Genomic DNA, 23661 nt, shown 5'->3' with positions numbered 1-23661 from the left:
ATAGCAACACTACAAAAACACAAAATCTTACAAAGTATTTTAGGCAGGTTTCTAGTCCGAATATCTTTGTACACTTAAAATAAAACAACACTAACTTACAAGTAACTTTTTAGCAAAAAAGTAGAGGCTTGTTGTTATGTAAATAATTCCTTAATATTGATGAAAAGGTACTTGTTCCATTTGAAGATTATTTTTGCTTAATATAAAACATTTTTCCCATGTTATAAGTTAATTTATCTGACAATAGAACAAATACTTTTTCATCAATATTAAGGAATTATTTACTTAAATATGCCTCTGTATCTTGCTAAAAAATTACCTGTAAGTTAGTTTTGTCTTACTTCCAGTGTTGTAAAATATTTGCACCAAAATTACTTGGAAATATTTTGTGTTTTTGCAGTGTAGTTGCCAAGCTTCGCTGACTTCTGGAGGTAATTCAGACGTTTTCTTCAGAAAGTGTACACAAAAAAGCACCTCTACTGACATAAAACAAGTTTACAGAGGTGCGTAGTAACTAGTTACATTTACTCTGGTCGTTTTGCTTCGCTTTTTACTTTTATTTGAGTAAGAATCACTATTATGTCTTGTGTACATTTCTGACAACCCTAGAATAGAATAGAATCACTTTATTTATCCTCCATGGCTAACTGAGTGAACAAATAGACAAATAATAAAAAGTCAAACAATATAAAAGCAAACAGTTGAAATAGAAATAAAAATACAGCAAATGAAGGACAAACCTAAGCATTTTTCTTTTGCCTGAATCTGTTATGTTGTATTTATTTTTATTACAGTGCAGAATTTGAACTTTAACATTTTAAAATATTAACTCAGATGTTAAGATCAGTGACTCAGTACTTGAGTAGCCATTGTACCAAATATATTTTTACTTGAGTAATCTCTTGGGTGGCCACTTTTCACTTTCACTCGAGTAAAAACTTAATTTAGTTCAGTTTATGCTTTTTTTCTTTTGATGAACAATATGGCCTTTAAACGTCTTCTGTAACTTTGAAATATTGTCCAATTAAAACAGTATTTTAACTGGATTGACAAAATAAAGAGGCAGCTAGTAATGATCAACAATCTTTATTTTTTTGGACAGTACAAAAACAGTCAAGAGGGCAGAAGAGCTGAATGAAACAAACAGTGAAAATCTAAAATGAAACATCAAGCGTCAGTAAAGTGGTTACAATATTATTTGCATTGACTTTAAATTAAACCTGAAAGATTTTATAATAATGTTTTCAAGCCGTTTCCCAAAAGACCATAAACCAACAAAAATACAGAGACACAATTTAAAATATGTTAAAAAGTTCCCAAAGTGTTAAATGTTAAAATATTGATTTAGGAGTACATGCGTCTTACATTCAAAAAAGCAGTAAATTCAGCCACTTGGTGGCGCTGTAGAAAGATGTTGCATATCCTCAACAACGGTTTGGTAAAAACTTTATTGCCCACATAATGGAAAATTGCTGGTTTACAGTGTCAGAGGTTTACAGTTCGTTGTTTAAAAACATAGAAAGATTACTACTTAAGACACAAGACAAGGGTTTCAAAAGCTTCCCACATCTACATCTGTAGATAAAATTACAGATTATTTCTAATCATGAGATATTTAAGAAGGAAGTGACCTGATTTTAAAAGAGAAGATGTAAAAATGTAATCCCACAGTTTGTCTCTTGTTTTTTAATCCAGTGTTTTTGTCAGAGCTACAGAGGGACTCCAGCGTTACACCGGACCCAAAATAACGATCATCCCTTGGCGTTACTAGTATTTAGAGTGAAGGACATACTGGTATCCTGCTGCTGTGAATCTCTGCACTGCTTTAAAAACACAGTACTAACAAGAGGTATTTTTCTATTTATTTTAAATAGAAACATTTCTATTTACTTTAAATAGAAACATAAGGCAAATTAAAAATTATTACCACTTTCCCAGAGTTTTTCTGAAGGTGCTCCTTGAGAGGAAATCCTCCTCTGAAGGAGAACGCAGCCAGAGACACACAAAATATTCAAAAAACGTGACAGGAATCCATAAATGCACTTTGTGTTTAACGAATTTAATTTCAGTTTTTAGAAACCTCACACTCCCAAGGTGTTTTGTTCCTCTTCCATCAGAAGTCATTTCTAGTCCAGAGGACTTTGGAAGATGAGTCTGACAAAACCGGTGTCTCCCCTGAGAGGGTGGATGCAGAACGGACAGGCGGCGTGGAACGCGTGGGTGCCGTGCGGCAGCAAGATCTGACTCCAGTACGCCGTCGTCTTCTCCGAACAGACGTGGCCGCAGGGGACGAAGGCGTGAGTGGGGCCCTCGGCGTCTACGTAGAAGGCCGGCTCACAGCCCAGCCACAGCGGCACGTAGGGCCCCTGCGCTCGGCACATGGGACACTCCCGCTCCTGGCACTCCGCCTCCACCTCGGGCGCCCGCCGGCCTCCCCAGCAGTGGTAGCCGTGGACATGTCCGCAGCGCAAGTACGCCCACGGCTGCTTCTCGTCCAACACGTCCTTGCGTCGCATGCTGGGGAAGGCCAGGGTGTTGAAGCCGACAGGGCACTGGGGCCGGCCGGCGTTGAACTCCTGCCGCAGCGCCTCCAGGTGTTTGACCGTGGGGGTGCAAGAGAGGCCCTCCGCTGTACGCCACAGGAGCGTGGTGCCGCAGAGGTCAATCAGGGAGCCGTCCACCAGCTGGTTGCACTCAGAATCCACCTGCAAAACGCCAAGATGAGGACTTTAATGTTACACTGGAAGTCTGATGAATGTCCCTCAATATCCATGTGGGTGAAAGTCAGTTTTTTTTTTTAAAGCTCCACTTCAACGGGATCAACACAAAAGTTTTACAAAAAATGTCAATGTTTTCTGTCCCGTTTCTCAAACTTCCTTCATGAAAAGAGTTACTGAAACAAACAAATCTTCCAATAACATTGTAACTTATTGGTTGGGTCTGTATGTTGAGAAATAAACCAGATTAATGTATGTTTACGGAAGCGCTACCCACCATCTTGCCTCTCTGCTGAGCAGATCTGGTCTCTCGCAGTGTAAAGACGTTTCCGCAGACAGAGATTTCCCTCCACACACCCGGTCTGGAGTCCTGGGCGAAACCCTGCCGAGGATGCATGACCAGAACTCCGTTTGTGGTCAGCCCGTCCATGTGACCGTCATGTATTCTCCACTTGGCTGCCTTCTCCTGTGACAAGAACATTATGCAAATCTTAGAAAGTAAGCAGTGAAGAATCGCAGCGCTAAAATAGACGTAGCTTTCGAGGTTCTTGAATCGTACCCCGAGGAAGATGTTTTTGGAGGAGTCGAAGCCTGCAGCGTAGATCCGAGCAGAATAAGGCGGGTTCCTCTGGCAGATGATGCGGCAGGCGAAGCGGGAGATTGTGCTCTGAATTGTCTGAGCGTCAGTGAGGCTCTGCCCGGCCGGTACAGTGTCTGTGACCACAAAGTCGATGGGATTCTCTGTGGAACGGCCGATCTGTAACCAAGTGTACATTTACAGAGCAAAGACTTAGTAAGGACCCCGTCCCATTTCCTTTTATTGTTTGGCGTATCTCAGTGATGTTTCGTTGGACGGTAAATTGTCCCAAAAGTTATTGCGATAAACAATATTATTTGGAGACCATTTTCAAGTAATATATCATCAACGGCATAATAATGCAAATGCACATTCTAAAACATTAATAAACATTCAACACAAGAACTGGGAGACATTTTAAATATCCAAAATAAACAAACAGAATATAATAACTAAAATGAATTATGAAGTCTCTAAACTAAAATGTCCTTCAAAATTAGAAGGTTTAGTTGAGGCAAATGGACCAGAATAAAACCTTTTATTATCCAATTTTTGATAGAAAGAGAAAAGACAAAAATGATAAATCATGCAAATGGAAACTGAGCTCATTTTAATTTGTGGGCATCTACAGCCCACATTTCTACAAATTGATTATTTAAAAGAAGTTACATGGATGATCAGGGAAACATTTGAGAGATAAATGGGTTTAATGGGACTTTGCACAAATCAGATGGTTGAATAACAGATTAAAAACAAAAAATTATTTTATTGTTGAACTTGGATATTCAATAACTTGGCAGAAAAAAGTTGTTGAATCTAATTTTTACAGACTCTACAATTAACTCAATGAAAACTTTTAATAGAGTTCCACAAGTTGTAACGTGACATACAGTGAAAACGTTTAAATTGTGAATATTTTCCATGATGTCTGAAACATGCTGCAAATAAAAACTAATAAAACGAAGAAAATGTCCTGCGTCTACAGAAAAACTATTTAGTTCAAATTCAAAAAATACTTTATTAATCCCAAAGGGAAATTCAATGTTGTCGTAACTCATTGATTTAGATTTTCAAAGAGTTATTGAAGATGACAAAGACATAAAAAATAATAATAAATGATAAATAAAAATTATAAAATGTTGTATTTTATTTAAAACATAATAAAGTCACCTGTAGAAGATTATACCCAACAATCATGGACATCTAACTTTGACAGTCATTAATTGATGCACAATTTAATTACACTATTTTACAGCCAAGATACAAGTTAAGATAGCAAGCAATAAAAATAAAACCTTAATCTTGATGTGCTAGCAAGGTGAGAATGGAGGCCACACACCTGGAACATGTCTGTGTTGCTGTCATGCGTGTACTCCACCACTACAGTATGCGCCCGAGACAGTGTGTACGATATGCTGTGCTGTTCCTTGTTGCTGATAGCCTTTAAAAACACACAAAGGGTTACAAAATATTTAAAACATAAAGAATCAAACATGTATAAAACTTTCCTTGAGACTTAGAGGCACAGGTGAGAAAATGTACGCAATAAGGATCTTCCAGCTGCCTTTTATTTCCATAGTCACAGTAGTAAAGGTTGCATCAGAGGCTCGAATCAGTGTGATGCAAATGGACTCGTGTGTTTGAGTTCTCACCTTGGCAGCCTGAGGAGTGCAGGATGTGTGCACGGTGCTGGGTTTCACGCCATTCGCCTTGTTTTTGCGACACAGAGCGAAGCGGCTTTTCCTCCTCCCTCTCTCACCAGACGGCAGAGAGCCATTACACCTGAACACGGACAACAGCAGCAGCAGCTTATCAACAACTCACTGCGCCAGCAAATAATCAGACAAGAGCTGGGAGACAAACCAATTTAATCAAATCTTTGCTTTTTGATGATTTAATTTCTGGAAATGTTTCTTTGTTTTGTTTTACATATGTTCACCTCTGGTTTCCATAGATTAGAATAATGTTTGAACGCCCACGGCGGCGGCCATCTTGTTTGATGAGCTTCTATTTATTTGAACTTTGAATTCAGGTGAATTAAGACAGATATTCCACCAGACAATGGAACATCATTAAGTTGTAATAGCACAAGATAAAAGTCGTACAACAATAAATCAATAAATTGAAAATAATAATAAAGGTATGTTATTGCAAGAATAAAGTCAATAATACGAGAATAAAGTTGAGATCATACAAGATCAGTTGTACAATAAAGTTATAAAAATATGAGAATAAAGTCGTAATAAAATATCAAAATAAAGTCAATTTTACAAGAATAGTCAAAAAATGTGAGAGAGAAGTCTTAATAACATGAAATCAAAGTCTTACAGAGTCGGAATAATATCAGAATAAAGCCATATTATTCAAGAATAAAATTGTAATGATACTAAATTAAAGTTGTATGACAGTAAAGCCAGAATAATACGTGAAAAAGTCACAAAATTATCAGAATAGTTGTAAAACTAGGAGAATAAATTAGTAATTTTATGAGAACTCCCAACATGAAAAATAAAAATTTAAATGTGAAGTTAAACTTTGGTATCTGTTTTATAAATAAGGAAATACTTCACCTTTAAACACATCAACATCAAATAGACTGTCTATTTGGAAGAAAAACCACACAGACTGAGATGTTACATCTTGATAAATTAAATAAAAGCCACTTTTTGAAAATATTTTCTGTCATTTGTGATTTTGTTTTTAGAAAAACTGAGAGGGAAAAAAAGAAGATTAAAATCAGAAATTTGACTTGGTATGAAAAAAAATGACATTTAATTTTATCTTGCAGACAAGATATGCAGTCGTATCTACAAGCTCTTTAAGATCTATTAGTGTTTCAGGGTTTTTATGGAAATCCCAAGGAAACTAATCATCACGTACGGTTTTAAAGGTTTCCATAGCAACCATCCAATCATAAGGCATAGATAAAACTCTTTACAGTATAAACACAACACAGGACTAAAGTTACACAGTTGAGCTCTATAATGCTGCACAGAAGCGTTTCAACAAGTCTGGGCCTTCACTTTACGGCAGGTTTAAGGGGTGACATAAGTGCAGAAGATGGATTAGCAAACAACTGATGGTGTCAGGACATGATACTGTGGAATATAGTGCAGGTATCTGTTAAAGGTGTTAGTTCTGTGTCCGTCATACAGCGACAGTCTTCAGTCAGAGGCTTCTTCAGATTTGTTGCAGGACTGACTGCTTCCTTGATCCATCCTGACCCTCAGCATCAACATCCACAACCACTCTGAAGAGACTTGGATGGTATGAGTTAGGACAACATTTAATTTCCCTTCGAGATAAATATTTTTGAATCAAATTTAGAGACATCCAGCTCAACTAATACAAAGCTGGTTCTGAATTCAGTAATTCAACCCTATAGGGTTACGAACTGAATATGTGTGAAGTGGTGAAGGGGGTGGAGTTGAACATGGAAGAACAATCATAATGAAGGGGCAACCAAAACAGCTGCTACGTGAACACGTTAGAGTAGGAATTAAATTCTTAAAGCATGCATGTTTAATGGTGCATTCACACCAGCCCTGTTTGGTCCACTTCCATCAAACTCTAGCTGGTTTGTCTAGAAAGCCCGGTTCATTTGGGGAGGAGCGAATGCACAAACTCTGATGTGGAACAAACAAGCAAACTCTTGGGTCTCGGTTTGGTTGAAGTGAACTCTGGAGCGTTTCGAATGCAAATGTGAACGCCAAGTGGACCAGAGACCACTCCAAAAGGAGGAAGTGGACTATAGCGCAAAGCATTCTGGGAAAATACAAACAAAACAATTGCACAGACTTTGTCTTTTACCAAAGGCAAAAGAGAAATCCTAGACCCGCCAAAGTCTGGCGCCATTCCGTTTATGTTTACATTTTGTGAAGAAGGAAGTTGCACTCAGCGTCTTCTTCAGATGTTTTTGTCAGTTTCCTCCAGTGGTTCCTGGTGCAGCGCCACCACAGGTGAGGAGGTGAACAGGTTTTTCAGAGGGTTTGGTTTATTTGACATAGTGTAGTGTGAAAGCGAACTGCACCAGCTGGAAATGTAGCAAATGATGCAACTTTGGTTCCCAATCAGGTGTGAAAACACCGTAAGGTTTTGTCATTTCAAATATTCCTCAGATAATTAAGACACTCTCTAATTTCTTTATGCATCACATAAGCTGCATGCTATTTTATGCTAGTAATAATCAAAGAACTACACTATTTTACATTTGTGATGGTTGGTGGACAGAATAGGCTCCTTCCTGGCGTATCTCCCAACACAACCGGTTGGTCTCTAGATGGCAGCTAACGGTTGCTATGGAAACGGTGAACCCAAGATGCCTCAGTTTGGACATTTTGCTTCCCTTTCCATCCTGTTCATTGTGTGTGGTGATAAGATAGACATGGCTGGCTCCTTGCCCAGTCTGGTGACCAGTAGATAAAAGAAAAGCGCTGCAGTTTCACGTCATATTTATCCCCCAGGAAAATAAAGTTATGGATTACTAATTAAAGGTTCCTAGAAACTCAGATGAGCTGAAAGTAAAATAAATTGAATAATTCAGTTCTATTCATTCGTCAATAGCTAACTTAAATCAGGAGGTTTTGCTAATCTTAAACAGAAAATGATCTCCAACAACTAGCAAATTATTGCTAAAACTGTCACATATTTCATACATTTTGGACATGCAGTTAAATTAACATTAACATGTTGTCTCTTTATAAGTTTTGCATCTGTTGGAGATAAATATATTCTTAAATGGATTTTACTCAGAAATCCTTCTCCTAATGTCCGTAGGTGCAAATTGTAACAAAGGTTTTCTCTGTAATATATTTTGTTCAAATGCTAACTGGAGAAATCTTTGTAGAAGAACGAACACTTTCTATCCAGATTCAAGACGAGGCTGCAGAGATTTGGCGATTCATAATCAGTCCACTGAAACAACAAGGACAGCAAACAAATCTAACTTTAATTAGTTTGCTAAACACCACAAAGAATATTGTCTTATAAACTCCATGACATTTAAGATGACAGAAGCCTTAATTAAAAAGTCAGTTTAGTTGGAGGTTATCTTCAGAGCCAGACTTTAAGCCGCAGGTCAAGTAAACAGGAGCTCAGTTAAAAGCCAAGCTATTCTCTTAATGGATAATGCACACTTCCTGCAATTCAGACCCAGAAACTCCCTCCCTCCTTTTATAGACAAGGTCAAACCACCCCCACTTCCAATGTGGCTCCACTGAATCAAACCAAACTCGGCTTCTGTTTGCATAAACTATATGGCTCTTTAAAATGAAGCCTTATGAGTAGAATAATTGCCGGGTTGCAAAGCCTCCCAGACTGTTTAATTTCATATGGGGACAGTACAATGCAAAAGCAAACAAAAAGTCTCACACCGCAGTGGCCACAACTTTCCTGACGTCCTTCGACTTCCCTGAACCGCAGTGAATGGCTCAGAGTCAGGAAGTCAGCTGAATTCTTTGCTGTGGTCGGGTTTCTCAACACTTGACTGGATTTAAGCTGAGTTACGCAGCAGCCAAATAATAAACCGATAGATTGAGCCAAGACCCAGTGTTGCCAGTTATGATTACACGAGTGCTTGTTTTCATAAATACGAGTGTAACCAGAGCTTTTTTTGTCCGCGTGATGCTAGAAAAGTAAGAGTGTTTTCATTAAACGTGTAATGAAAACACAGTGCAAGCTTGATTTCTTGTGACAATCAAACGGTTTTTCAGAGGGGAAGATGTTCTCTATGCACCAGTACAAACTGTAAATTGTTTCTAATAAATTACTGGTTTCCAGTACTCGTCCAGATGTAGTATTTTGTAAAGGTGCACCAATTTATCGGTGCCGATTTCCTTAATTTTGGGGGAATCAGAGATCGGCCGATTTTTACATGTGAAGCCGATCTTATCCACCAATGTCATCAACCTTAGCAAAGGTCTAAAATTCAACCACTGTGCTTTTCTTTTCTCCTGTGAGAGAGGTTTGACTGACAAACCGGCCGACCAGATCATGTCTGCGCATTTACAGTTAACAGTAGTCACCCCATTGCTGCCAATTCAGCAACTTTCTTTACATATTGAGCAACATTTCAGATAAAAAAAATGGTAGCAGCCAAAATCGGAATCGGTAAGTTAGGCTTTTTAATAGATCGGTAATCGGCGATCGGCCAGAAAACTGCAATCGGTGCATCCCTAGTATTTTGCATAGTTTTCTGTGTTTTCATAACATGGCAAAAACACAAAATCTCACCAACTTTTTTTGTCTAATGCAAATGTCTTAGTCCATTTGAAGATAAAACTACTTTACAAGTAACTTTCTTTAACAAGATATTACCTTACTTTAAGTAAGTAATGCTTTGGTATTGATTTTAAAAAGCATTAATTCCATCAGATTATTTCACTTGTAACAAAAAAAACAAGTTAAACTAGAACTTTTTCATCAATATTAAGGAATTATTAGTCTGAAACAAGCTCCTATGTCTTGCTAAGAAGTTAATTGTAAGTTAGTTTAGTTTTATTTAAAGTGAAATAAGATATTGGCAGTAGAAACCAGACCAAAACTACATGGTAGGATTTTGAGTTTTTGCTTTGTGAAACCTGGAATGAGTCCAAACAACAATCTAGTGCTGTCCCTTCTATTTACCCATGAGTTTCTTAAGAGAGGGAACAATCTTCTACAACCTACTTTTTTACTCACAGCACCTGATGAGATCCATAGATGTTACTTTTTTTAAACCATAGCTTATCAGAACTCAGTTGCGAGTTTTAGCAGTGAGAAAAAACGCTGATATTCTTGCAATGCATCAAGTACGACAAAAAGGGAAGTTATGTTTTCTGTTAGCAGTACAAACACATTTTTCTAATATGGGAACTAAACTGGAAACGGACTAAAAAAAACCCTACAGCATTCTTTTCTTGGGATTATGGCACATTTACCAATCTTTAAAAAAGCTCATGTTTGATATCTTTTTATATTTAGTAAAGTTGTGACATCTGTTTTTCCCCTAACCAAGACCGAGACTTCAAGTGAAACCAAAACCATATCAGTTTTTATCTCTGCTTGTTTGGACAACTTTTAATTCCTTGTATGCAGGTTTAAATCAAGTTTTTAATTGTTTCAACCATTTGTCTGCCAATTTATTTTTTAGTTTTTTGAAACTGCTTAGTAAATTAAAATAGTTTTATAAAAATCGAGAAAATGTCTTAATTTACTGCAAATGAACATCCAACCTGGGAAAAAAAGGTATGTGGCATAGTGACTTTAAAAAATGCAATGAAAGCAGGTTTTTGTTTGAGCATTTCAAGTCAACTAAAGTTTCTGTCCCACTTATTTTATTTTGTTGCACTTTAAAACACTTGCTTAAAACTAAAACACAGTTATATTCAAAGTAAGACTTGCATATCTGTCATATGCTGGCATAAAGTGGCATGAAAACTAAGCACATTTTTCTCAATTAGTTAATTTTGAGAACACTACAGCTTCAGTTTTCCTTTTCTTGCAGTGTCAAGTTTATTTTTTATTTTTTTACTTCTTGTTTCCATTATTTTGTTAGTTTCACTCATGATAACAGCCTCGATTCAGATCAGTCACCTCTTTGTTGTTTGTACCGAATGTTGCAGCCTGAAGGGACCTTAGTGACAAAGTACTGAAGTTCTGTCCTTCCCCCACTGGCGTCCTGTTTGTTACAAGCCAGATTTTAAGATTGTTTTAGTCGTCTATGGTTTGACTCTTGTTTACTTTAAGGAACTTTTATTATAGTCCAGCCAAAGTACTTAGCGCCATTACCCAGATGATCCTGGACGTCCCGCAAACCAAAAATGAAAACAGACGTTCTTTTATAGTGAAGTTTGACACAATGATGTGTTTTATTCTGTATTTTAAACTAGACTTTACACATTAGATCATTTGTATATTTTTCTTCCCATTTTAGCAATGCATCCTTCATTGTTTATGCCACTTAAAGTGACATTTCTAAAACCCAAAACAGTCAGCATCTTACCCCAGCACGATGAGCTCTCCATATCTGACTGGTCCTTTGGTGGAAGCCGGGGAGGGCGAGATGTTTTCCTGACCCAGTGAAAACATCTGTGCAGCCCTTTGAGGGATCATGTGAGGACTTTCCCACTTCGAGTTATCCCTTCGAGGAATGTCAGAGCACCTCCATCTGATGACGAAAATCAATAGTCAAGCTTATGGAAGACAAGAATAATCAAACAAGTTTCCTCAACCAACCAAAGAGGACGTCATTCTACATTTTTCATTTAAAATTCAAAAAACCTTTTTGCACATTTATGCACAACATACAAAGAGAAAGGCTTCAACATGGCCCCACTCATAGCTTCAATACTCCTTGATACACCCACACCGTCTTTGTACTCGGGGCAACACTGGTAAACAATGTATGCATTCACCCAGCACACTGAGTGGGGTTGTGAGGTGTAAAATGGAGGCGATTTACGTCTGCAGCAGGGTGACTCACTAAGCAGCACGCTGGTATTGATGTAAAAATGCTTTGTACCAAGAAAAAGAAAGAAACAAGCTCAGCATTCATGCAAAAGCTTATTTATGATGTCATGACCCGCAAAGGGTAGAAACGCAACTTACACTGCTGGCTAATAGGACAAATTCTGCAGTAAATCTGTAACTCCGGTTCGTTCTCAACAGAGAATTATCACCTATTAACATCGTCATCTTCCCATTTTTTGACATAGAGAGGGTCAATGAACAGGTATATGGCATAGTGACTTTCAAAAATGCAATGAAAGCAGGTTTTTGTTTGAGCATTTCAAGTCAACTTTAAGGTTTCTGTCCCACTTATTTTATTTTGTTGCACTTTAGAACATTTGCTTATAACCAAAACACAGTTTTGGTTATAGCAGGGAGAAATGCTTGGATTTTCAAGATATGCTGTGAAAAATGTTCCCAAATCAGGTTCCCTTGGTCTGGAGCCACAATGGAGGAGCCACTGCGGTGTGTGGAAATGTTTTGTTTGTTAATATTATCCAAAAGCCCTGCGACAGACTGGCGACCTGTCCAGGGTGAACCGTGCCTCTCGCCCGAAACGTTAGCTGGAGAGGCGCCAGCGACCCTCCCAACCCCACTAGGGAAAATGGATGGATGGATGAATATTTTCCAAAGTTTTTTATTGATAACTGCAGTTATCAAAAGGTAAAAAACACCTACTATCCAAACCAATTGAGTATAAGGCCAGTTGTGATGGTTACCAATTATCATAAGCAGTCCTATAACTGGCAATATACAATGTTTAATTATGTTTGACATATTGATATTCCTTTTATAGTTTTATTCTTTGAAAGCTGCCTTCAAATAAAAAAATATATATTATATGCATTTTACTTTGCTGTGGAGGAATTCTGACCCTCTCTTAGCGGGATTATTTTATTTTATTTAACCAGGTAAGTTGAGTGAGACCAAATTCTCATTTACAACAACAAGCTGTTCAGAAAAAAAAAATCATACACCATACATCATTTAAAAATATAAAAACAAACAGAAAAATAGATAAATAAAAATGCAACCGTTAATTCAGATTTATTGGAGTTTTCCAGCATGATTGGCCTGTATTTTGTTCCTCATCGACATTTCAGGCATACCGTATGGTTGCCTACATGTGCCAGGGTAGATCTCATCTATATGAGATTCTGATTGTGTGACTTTAATAAATCAAGACTGAATCCAGCATCAAAGTTGATGTAAAAGACTACATCCATACAGCAGGCAAATACGACCAAAATGCAATTTTACTTCACCCAAAAAGAAAAAAACCTCTGATTTTTGCCACTTCCCTGAGATACTAAATCGGAGAGGTATCCAATAGTTTTTAAAGCACCTGAGAGCCTGAACGGCCACGTGGCATTTTATCCATCTTTTACATCATCGATGTGAGACAAGCGTCATAATTCTGCTTCAGAAGACGTCAGGCGCGGTAAATCTAGACATAAAACAATGGTGGAAAATGTATGTTTCATTACAATCCCACCACTTACAGTTCTGACTACGCATCCCAACAGATTTATCTACTGAAGCTGCAGTCAATGTCCCTATTCTTTTTTTTAAGCTTCTTTTATCTTGTCATCTAGTGACGATCCTGTCAATTTTAAAATCAATCCATAAATTGCCTCATCTATTATTACTTCTGCAAACAGTGTGCTCCTGCGTGACGTCCAAAACCTTCATTTTATTTATTTTAGCTATAAATATTTAGGATTGCGGGTGTAAAATTGATCACTGTCCTGCTGTACAACTCAAGTGTGTTGGTGAGTCATTTTTCTAGAGTTCACGGATCCATTATTATGGCAAATGGATCCAAGTCTGAAGGAAGCAAACTATCAAACATGGAGATGGCAGGGTGGATTAGAGAGATTGTGGTTAAAAACGTTTTTTTTTTCTGTAGGATTCTCTTTAATGAAAATATATACGTTGAGCGACTGAACCGTTGGGTAGTTGTTTTGCAATCATAATGTTGTAGATTAGATTCCAGCTTTCTTGCCGTCACGTCGATGTGCAAGGCCAGGCACTTATCCAAGTTGACTACCGACGTGTGTGAATTAGTGCATAAGTGTGTGTGTGTGTGTGTGTGTGTGTGTGTGTGTGTGTAAATGTGGCTCCAGTGTAAAGCGAATTGAGTGGTCATTATGTCTGGAAAAGCCCCATCTAACCTTTCGTATTTAGTGAAAAGCAGCTAAAGATCAGAGAGTAGAAAACTGGTAAGTTTATCCAAAAACCACAGCAAAGACTCTCAAGACGTTTTTGCTGCAAATTACCTCAGAATACCAGAGATAAAAAAAAACTAGAGCGAAGAGACAGGAAACACAAGATTGCATCAGAAGATACTGATCATAAACTGAGAGAGAGAGAGAAAGCTAAAAGGTGTGAAAAAGTCACATGAGGGGGCTGAAAGGTTAAAAAAATCATTTGAAGTCAGATGATAGTTTAAAAGAAAACAGCACTTCTATAAATAAGTTTTAAAAGGGCTTCCTGTCAATTCTTCCTCATCAGAAAGATATTTTACAATATCAAGCAACACATTTAATTCAAATCAAAAAGTTTAAATTTGTGTATACGTTCAGTTAATCATTGACTGCAGCTTAAAATAAAATAATTATTTTGACAAAACTTCTGTTTCTGACATATGACCAATAAAAAAAGATTTTTAACAATAATTTGGGCCCTGGTAAAAACCATTGTTTGTGCAATAAACAGACGTGGCTCCTTTGCTATGAAATACAGAATCAATGCCTGTCCTGCAACTTATAGTAGGATGCAACTTGTATAGAAGTTTTGTTTTTTTCCCCGTCTTTATGACACAATTTTTACTGATCCATTAAATGCTGGGGTACACCAATTTATTGGAGCCAAATTTCTTAATTTTGGGAGATCGGAGGTCGTCTGATACTGGCATGTGAAGCCGATTTATCGACCTCAGCAAAGGTCTAAGAATCAATGACTGTCCTCTTCTGTTCTTCCATGAGAAAGGTTTGACTGATAGACCGGCCCGCCAGGTCATGTTTGCAGTTAATAGTCACACCAGTATTACCAACTCAGCAACCTTCTTACTACATTTAGTGACATTTCAGACAAATAATATTGGAATCGGCCAAAATCTGAATCGGCAAGTCATGCTTTTTAAAGATTGGTAATTAGCAATTGGCCAGAAAACTGCAGTCGGTGCAGCCCTAGATAAATGCAAATCGTGGGCTGAGAGCAAGATGGTCATCTAGAGCAGGGGTGGGCAACTCCAGGCCTCGAGGGCCGGACTCCTGCAACTTTTAGATGGTCTCTACTTCAACACACCTGAGTCAAATATTGAGGTCGTTAGCAGGACTCTGGAGAACCTGACTTCACTTGGGAGGCGATTCAGCTGTTGGATTCAAATGTGTTGGACCAGGAAGACATCTAAGAGTTGCAGGACACCGGCCCTTGAGGACCAGGATTGCCCACCTCTGATCTAGAGGAACAAGTCCACGAAGAATCCACAGTACAGTTACGTTTCTACACTACAGTAGAGGTCAAATAGGTAATTAGAAATGAAGCTCCATGCAACGCAACCACTTCTTTATCACCCCGGATTTACACTGCATGCGTCTCCCCTCTGTTGCGCATTTTGCAAGAATTAAAAAAAGAAGAGAAGACAGATCAATGGAAACATGCAAAACATATTCACCAATTACAAGGGTTTGATTGGTGCAATTTTAGTACAGATCTTCTGGAAAATTATAATACAACATTCCTGTTTTATAAGCAGCTAATAGTGACGTATTAGCATAAGCATGACTGGGGCTTGTGATAATTTTTTAAATATTTTTATGAGGGGATTCTGCATGAGTGTCATCTGCTTTTGTGCAGAACTATTTAAACCAAAATGAGTTTCTTCCTTACATCAACACCTCTATCAGAGCAGATTTACTCACATTTCTGACAAAAAAACATCACAAGGAATCAAGCGAGTCGTGCAGGAAAACACATTTAGTCACAGGCAGAAGTGGCTCATCTAGTTTGCATTTACTGTTCTGTCTAAATCAACATGAACAGGGAAAACTAGTTTACCAACGCAGCCTCAAACTAAATCATACATCACGCATCACAAAGTATGCAGGAACTGAACAGGCTGATGTCTACTAATTATCCTGCAAAGTACACTAAAAAGGCAGAAATAAACACAGCAAAGGACACTGTTAAAGACTAAATTATAAAGTATTTAGTTTATATAATGTCAATCTGTCCTGAAACTTAAAACGAGTTGCGTTACGTTTAAACCTGCAGTCGCAGTCACTTTTTGTTACGCGTCAAGTTTCAACATCTGCAAAATAAAAATAAATAAAAAGCTTATTTTAGGACTCTGTAACAGCTAACTCGACAGTTGCAAAGCGGTGGCAGGTTTCATCCGCTAAATTATTTATCCACAGAGGCAACAAACGACTCAGCAGGACTGAGTTTAGCCACAGCGAGGCCGCCGGACGGCTTTAGGCGTCATTCAGACCTGGATCATTTTTCTGCATGACTACGTTGCAAAAAAGCCGAGTCATCCAAAATCCTGACAGTGGTGAAGATGAAAGTCATTGTAAATAATATTAAGTGCAATATGCGTCTTTTTCAAAATCTTCTTACACTAAAAACAATTTTGTGACCAAAAAAAATGTTCATCAGTTCATCTGTACTTGTATGAAACAAGTACAGAGCTGGAATAAAAAAACATCACACAAAATACATCTTTTTAACCCATTTCTGCTTGAAATATGTAAAACTTATCACTGTGATAATCATTTTCAGCAGGCAAAGAAGCAGAGAATGCCCATTTTTCAAAATAAAAATCATTTAATGTCATTAACCTATTTCTGAGAGCCATTCTTCCCAGTATCACAAACAACATGATCAAGAGCAAAGACTCTGAAAACTTGTAGGAAAAGGTCCCTTCTGGCCACTACACAAATTTCTGCTTTTCTGATATGCAGCCTCTAATCTCGAGTGTTATACAAGCCAAATTAAGCAGAGTTTCTGCACCCTGGTTCTGTTATTAGTAAGTGCGAGCCTACTGCAGGCAGGGAGAGAGTCCAGCTGTGGGTTTGTGGGCTCAGCAGCGACGGGCAGAAGAATGAAGCTGCAGCTGTCACGTCTAGACATTCTGTCCGACAACTGAAAAAGCAACAGCAACCCCGCTCGATTCTCACTGACCGTCTGGACTTTCTCCCGTTGACCTGGATTTCTCCGGTAGATTTTCTACCGGGCCAATCAGCGAACAGAAGAAAAAATTGTGAACAATGATTTTGACGTTCTGGGTTGCTTTAGATTTGTGGTCTGGCTGTAGTTTTAGCAATGGCAGCGGAGGAAGCGAATATTTCCGATACTGAATTACGACCCTCTTGTTCGGCTTGGCACTTCTCTATTTGCAGTACGAGATGGTTGTTTACGGCGCACGCGGTGAATTCTGGTAAACTTCGTAGCATTGAACTGGCGAATTACACACATAATGACCAAACGTTAGCGATTGGGTAAAATATAAAACTTCAAGAGTTCACACCTCCAGCAAGCAATTGTTTCTCAGTGGCTGAGGGTCAAGATCCTCTGGACGAAGGCGAAGTGTAGTACAAGGAGCTGACTATTATCAGACTAGTGTTGATCCTGTCAACTTTAGCTTTAATCAGAATCTCGATTTTAGCATACAAATCTCATTTTTAATTCAGGCTTTTATCTGCTGCAGTTTACAAACATAGTCTCAAAGCTAGTTTCCGACAAATAAAGCAGAAAGACATAAATAAGAGCAACATTATTGGGATCAAAATAAAGCTTGTGTGAGCAAGTAGAAAAGAAAGTAAAGTGCAAATATTACATGACATAATGGTCTAAATACCACTTAATTTCATTTAGAAGAACAATTACTGAGTGTATTTTTGAATTGAACTGAATTCAAAAGGAAAATATTTAGCTAGTAATTAAGCATTTGAAATATATCTTTTGGAGCCACTGATTTATCTATTTTTTGTTGTTAAAAAGGAGACTGATATGACTGTTGGAGGACGTGGTAGGCTGAACCGAGACAGTCACTTTTATTCCACCTTAACTGAGCATCCATTCATGCTCACTAAGGTTAAACGTTGTTTAGGTTTCAGGTCAACCTTTGCCTGTGGAGATGGGTCGACGCGTCCATGGGCTTTTGATGCAATGGGGGGGACAGTTGGAACAAAAAGGGCAGAGACCCAAGTTTCCAATGGGGAACAAAAGCAGCGTCTGCCGGGACAGATGCAGTGGTAGTGGGATGATGCATGCTAATCAGTTTGTGGTGCTGAACAAAGAAAGGCCAGCTGGTCAGTTTGGATGTGACAGACCAGTGGTGTCAACTACAACTGAAGAGGAGACAAAAATAAAAATTATTAACTTCAAGCATTGCCAGGGGCAACTTTCATGGATCCGTTGAGAGTTTAAATTCAGTGCAACCTAAATGAGTGTTTGCTGTGCCCTGTAATTAAAGGTTTGGATCAGCATTTCTAATTATTCACTGCTGTATAAATAAGCAGAACACAAAATTTTAAAGTAAAAGTACAAGAAGAAGAAGTGTAAGGTCCTTTAAAAACAACGAGTAACTAGATTTATATTTGAAGGTAAGGCAACAGAAAAAGAAATAAACTATAAGTCAAGACAGGAGCCAACTTTCATCCCACAAGACTAATATTTAACGTTTAAGGACAAATGTTAGTCCTAACAAAGAGCTAACTATTAAAGCGATGAAAAAAATACAGTAGTTTTAACATTTACCATAACTACGACCAACTATTTTAAGTTGTTTGGTCGGTTTAGTCAAAAGTAGCTCTTTGTTGTTAGCTTTTAATATGACTTGACGCCGACACTGAGGAAAAATAGGTGGTTAAAAGGAATGAGGGAAAGTTATATCATAAACAAATAAACTCACCGAAGTTACAGTCGTGTATAATCTCCCCCGGGTGGCTTTGTTCGGAAACTGAAATAGTTGGGGTTTTATTTTCTAAAAGAAAAACAACGATGAGCTTAAATATATAAATGTTGCCCTTATTGCAATATCCGCTGGTAGTTTAATGAGTTTGTAATCTTCGGAAAACTCGGAGGAAAAGACAGAAACTTGCTTCGTCTCTAAACTGACGCTGAGCTCTGACGAAACAGTAGTCGTTATAAACGGTTCCCACATCCGGGAAGATTTCAAAATAAAACCAAACCGGAAGCTTGTATAGGTCCCCCAGCTGAATTTATTCATCACTGTTCAGCTGATATCTCATTAATATTACTCAGTTACATTTATTTGAATGACTTAATATGTATTAGTTTTATATTTTGAAATGTAAAATACGCGAATTTGTATATAACTAGATTTTTTTCCCTGTTTGATGACATTTCTCAGTATCAAAGCAAATGATCTGATCAGAAGTTAATTAGCCTTGTTACCAAATACTTCTTAAAACTTACTTGAGTAATTTCTTGGAAAGCTACGTTTTACTTTTACTTGAGTAAACATATGTAGGAGTAGTGCTACTCTTACTTGAGCAAACTTCTTGCCTACCTCTGGTTCAACCATGTGTATATCAACAACGAAAAATTCAACCAGTCATTCAGCTTGGCCTGCTTTATGTTTTGTTTATATATTTTTGTTTGTACTAAGAAGCCTTGAATGTCTTTATTTTGGAGTACAAATATATGAATCATCCTACCTAATACCTAGTTTTAGAAATTATTTTTTTATTTTACTTAATTGCCATGGGAAGAACTTTCAGGATTATTTTTTTTCACTTCAAGACTGCTTTAGGCAACAGTTTAATTGCCATGAACTTTCTTCTCCTCAGACTATTTGTACATTTCACCAAGCCTTCCAGAGAACTTGGAAGAAAAAGAACAATAATAATGATGAAAACACGCCTTGGGGCAACATACAGGTATTTAAAGCAGGACAAACCTGTACAGACTTCAGTCGTATATGAGTCATAGTCTGTGTGCTCCTGAGGACGGTTCTGTTCTTCTACTGTATTTGTTGCCTAAATGTTCCTGGCAAAAGTGCGTGGAGAAACCAAAAATTTTACTCGCACTACTTCAACTTCAATGTATTTCTAAAATATAGCCAGCCAAGAAATTACACTAGAGTAAAAACGTAAAAACTTAAGGCTACCTAACTAATTGATGAGAAAATTTGGTTTAATACTGAAAAATTATGTCATCAGACAAGCAAAAATATTAACTTATGTGCGAATTAATAGTACCACTTTTAAGTACTCTACCCATTTCTACTTGTTTTGTTTAATTTTCTCCCAACACTCAGTTGTCTTTTTTCAAAGTCTTACATTTTTACTCATTTCAAAACTTAAAATTAGATATTAATGTAAAAAAAATACTACAAATTTTCTACAGTAGATATTCATAAAAAGTTCCCCTCCTTTCCCTCCTAAAGGTCATGCATGAAAAAACACTTGTATAAAGAAATGTTACAGCACAACATTTATTTTTAAATATTTATGGTGCAGTGTATAAAATATTTTTGTTTGATTATTTAATTGATTTGGTTGAAGTTCCAAATAAATTCACTTCATGTATTAAATGATTAAATATTGTCCTGTTTTTAATAATAACAACAACAAAAAACAATTCCCAACATCCACTCTTAACTCCTTTATCTCACTATATTGTCCGTCAGAAACAGTTTCCTTTTTCTTTTAAAGCAAGCACGCCATCTAGTGGTCAACCAGGAAAATTCAAGCGCCAACCTGTAAGCAAATTTTAAATACCTTGGGTCATTCTGTCAGCTCAACTTTGCTGAACGCGAATGCATAAACCATCCATTTTCTTACACCCTTGTCCCTCAGTGGGGTTGGGAGGGTTGCTGGTGTCTCTCTCCAGCTAACGTTCCAGTTGAGAGGCAGGGGTCACCCTGGACAGGTTGCCAGTCTGTCGCAGGGCAACACAGAGACACACAACCATGCACACACACCTAGGGGCAATTTAGACAGACCAATTAACCTGACAGTCATGTTTTTGGACTGTGGGAGGAAACCGGAGTACCCGGAGAAAACCCACGCATGAACAGGGAGAACATGCAAACTCCATGCAGAAAGACCGGGGCCAGGAATTGAACCCAGAACCTTCTTGCTGCAAGGCAACAGCTCTACCAACTGCTCCACTGTGCAGCCCATGCATAAACCAGACACTATAAATTATACCTATACATCTTCATCAATTATAGAAGGTATAAAAGAAATAAGGGGACATGAAAAGCAACATGATAAAAAAAACATTTACAATGTACACATGAGAAACTTAACTGAGCAAGTCAGTAAAGTTCATTATTAAAAATTTACATTTTTCACAATTCACAGTTTTGTTTTCACTGTGCTTCATTCTTCTGAGAGCCTTTTTGTTAAAGTCCATTCTGTATAAAAGCTAAAATAAAACTATTTAGTCTAAAAACACATTTATAGAATTTGTGCACTTTTGCATGCCATGGGTAAATGTTGTCATTTAGTTTGGTTAAGAAGGATTATTGCACTGTATGACTTTTTATAGATGTTCTTAGTAGCTAAAAGGATCCAATAGCGCCTTCATGAGCTCAGAAGTTCAAACCTATGAAAAAAGAGGATGGATGCTCTGCTAAAATATTCCTTGTCGTCTTCCACGTTCTTTCAGCAAACATTGAGACAGAGCTGTTTGTGGTTTCACCACTATTTACATTTTGCCTGCCATTGAAAGTATTCTTAAAAGTTTGTCTTTTAGTCTGGAGCTCACGTGGCCAAACCAACCAGGGAGATGAAAAGTTAAAACACCCTCAATAATTGTACTGTGGACAAGTCCTAGTTGACTAACCCCAAGATCACTTAGTGAACATTCCTTAAAAATATAGTCAGTGTTTTCATCAAAGTCCAGGAATGACCCAAGGTATTTAAAATTTGCAACAGTTTCAACAGGTTGGCCATTGAGTGAAACTTCAGGTCTCATTTAGGTCATTTACTTATGTAGCAGGAAGAAGCCTGCCCCAATATTCAAAACACCTGGCCCCTAATCACCTCATGAGGGGTGGAGAGTATAAAGGCAGACTCTCTCACCTGGTTGCTTATGCTGACATTTGGTCACACGTCGCTGGGAAGGTTGCTTGGGTAGCATGCAGGTTTTAAAGCTCTAACATCAAAAACCACTGGAAGCTCCTGCCTGGTACTGGGGTGTGGCTGTAATTTACCCTCCCCAGTGCAGTTTGCACATGAAACGGAACGTAATGGAAAGCTGATCCTCCTGCTGTGGGCTGGAAAGGATCCTCTGGGTTGGGGTGAAGTCATCCAGCTCTGGCTGAGAGCTGACGGTACTGGAACTGTGTGTTGTGCGAGTGGCCGGTGTTGGGGTTTCTTCACGATTGAATGCCTGTTCACAAGTGTTTGGGGTGATTTATTTTGGATTTATACATTTATTTTAGGAACCAGTTCCCATTTGGACTGCCCTCCCCCTGCTGGTAGGCCTCAGTACTGTACAATCCCTTCCTATTGTGTTCCTTATGTTGTGATTGTCTATTTTTTTAACATGAAACAATAAATGTAATCCCTTTTTTTTGGAAAAGTCTTGTTCTCTCTGGTCACGAACCTCGAGCCTACTGGCAGTGTATTTCCTTGGGTGCAATTCCCAAGGTGGCGTTGTTGACAACTTCTGGTTACCCTGCTGTGAGGAGCAGAGTGCCAGACTCCTACCCTAGTGTTGCCACAATCACATCTACATCCTTAAGAGAATTTTAAAAAGTATTGTGTTTTATTAGAGAATATATCTTTTACTGTGCCAGTAAAGCTTTAATTAATAATAAATAATAAGGACTTTGTGGTATTCAGATTTAGTGATACATTTATGTTAGTTGCGTTACCACCCCCACCCCACTAGAGACAGTAGCAGACCCAAAAAGATTCAACTAAGGAGCACATTTAGAAGTACACAGAAAGCTACAGAATTTAAGAAATGTTAAATTCTCAGCATGTGGGATGCTTTTGTTAACACTTGTATAATTTTTTTTGGGGGGGGGTTGTTGAAAAAGGCAAAACTACACATATACTAGAATTAAATTATTCAATAACCAGGGACGCTCCCTATCCTTTTTTTTTTTTGGAGGGACAGAACATAAAACAGCAATATTTCATTGTTTAATATATTGACAGAGCAACAAAGCTCAAAAACACAAAAACTTACCAAGATTTCATCTAGTTTCTATTCCAAATATCTTCGTTCGCTTTAAATAATGTCAAATTTGTCAAATTTATTTATATAGCACTTTTAAAAACAGATTTAAAAGTGCACCACAAAAACACAACAGAATAAGTTGATGAGAAGAGAAAGAGGAAAAAAATATAAAAATTACAGTGGTGCAGTTGGTAGAGCTGTTGCCTTGCAGCAAGAATGTTCTGGGTTCGATTCCCGGTCTTTCTGCATGGAGTTTGCATGTTCTCCCTGTGCATGCGTGGGTTTTCTCCAGGTACTCCGGTTTCCTCCCACAGTCTGAAAACACAACTCTCAGGTTAATTGGTCTGTCTAAATTGGCCCTAGGTGTGAGTGTGTGCATGGTTGTTTGTCCTGTCTGTCAGAGGACAATAAAATCCGAACAAAACTCAGATGACCCAGGATTCCACCAGCATTTAAACGCACCACGTACGCACAAATCTGGAGAATAAAAAATCTATTCCAAGGTGGAAGAGCAATGTAGTATTGCTATAAGGGGAATAAATAAAGCTTTTAAATTGGTAAGAAGATGCCATACCTTTGAGGCATTAATTCAATATAAGAAAGCACAAGCTATAGTTAGGAAGACTATTAGAGCAGCTAAGAAGACATGTTGGAGACAGTATTGTAATTCTATTGGAAGAGAGACCAAATTGTCTGAGGTATGGAGAG

General features: G+C 37.9%; 1 protein-coding gene across 1 annotated transcript; it reads right to left on the bottom strand.

Moving 5' to 3' along the window:
• Positions 1-1070: 1070 nt before the first annotated feature.
• Positions 1071-18951, bottom strand: LOC103469849 (E3 ubiquitin-protein ligase pellino homolog 1-like). The gene is made up of 7 exons (XM_008417829.3): positions 18701-18951; positions 11276-11440; positions 4947-5076; positions 4634-4735; positions 3277-3474; positions 2995-3183; positions 1071-2705 (listed from the first exon to the last, which is right to left on the bottom strand). The coding sequence occupies exons 2-7, from the start codon at positions 11383-11385 to the stop codon at positions 2127-2129; spliced, it is 1308 nt and encodes a 435-aa protein (XP_008416051.1). The 5' UTR covers positions 11386-11440; positions 18701-18951; the 3' UTR covers positions 1071-2126.
• Between the last annotated feature and the right edge of the window lie 4710 nt (positions 18952-23661).

Source organism: Poecilia reticulata, chromosome 1, assembly GCF_904066995.2.
Source record: "Poecilia reticulata chromosome 1, P_reticulata-male-v2, whole genome shotgun sequence".
Taxonomy (NCBI): Eukaryota; Metazoa; Chordata; class Actinopteri; order Cyprinodontiformes; family Poeciliidae; genus Poecilia; species Poecilia reticulata.
Note: the sequence above shows the minus strand (reverse complement) of the source record. Positions and strands in the feature narration are given on the sequence as shown.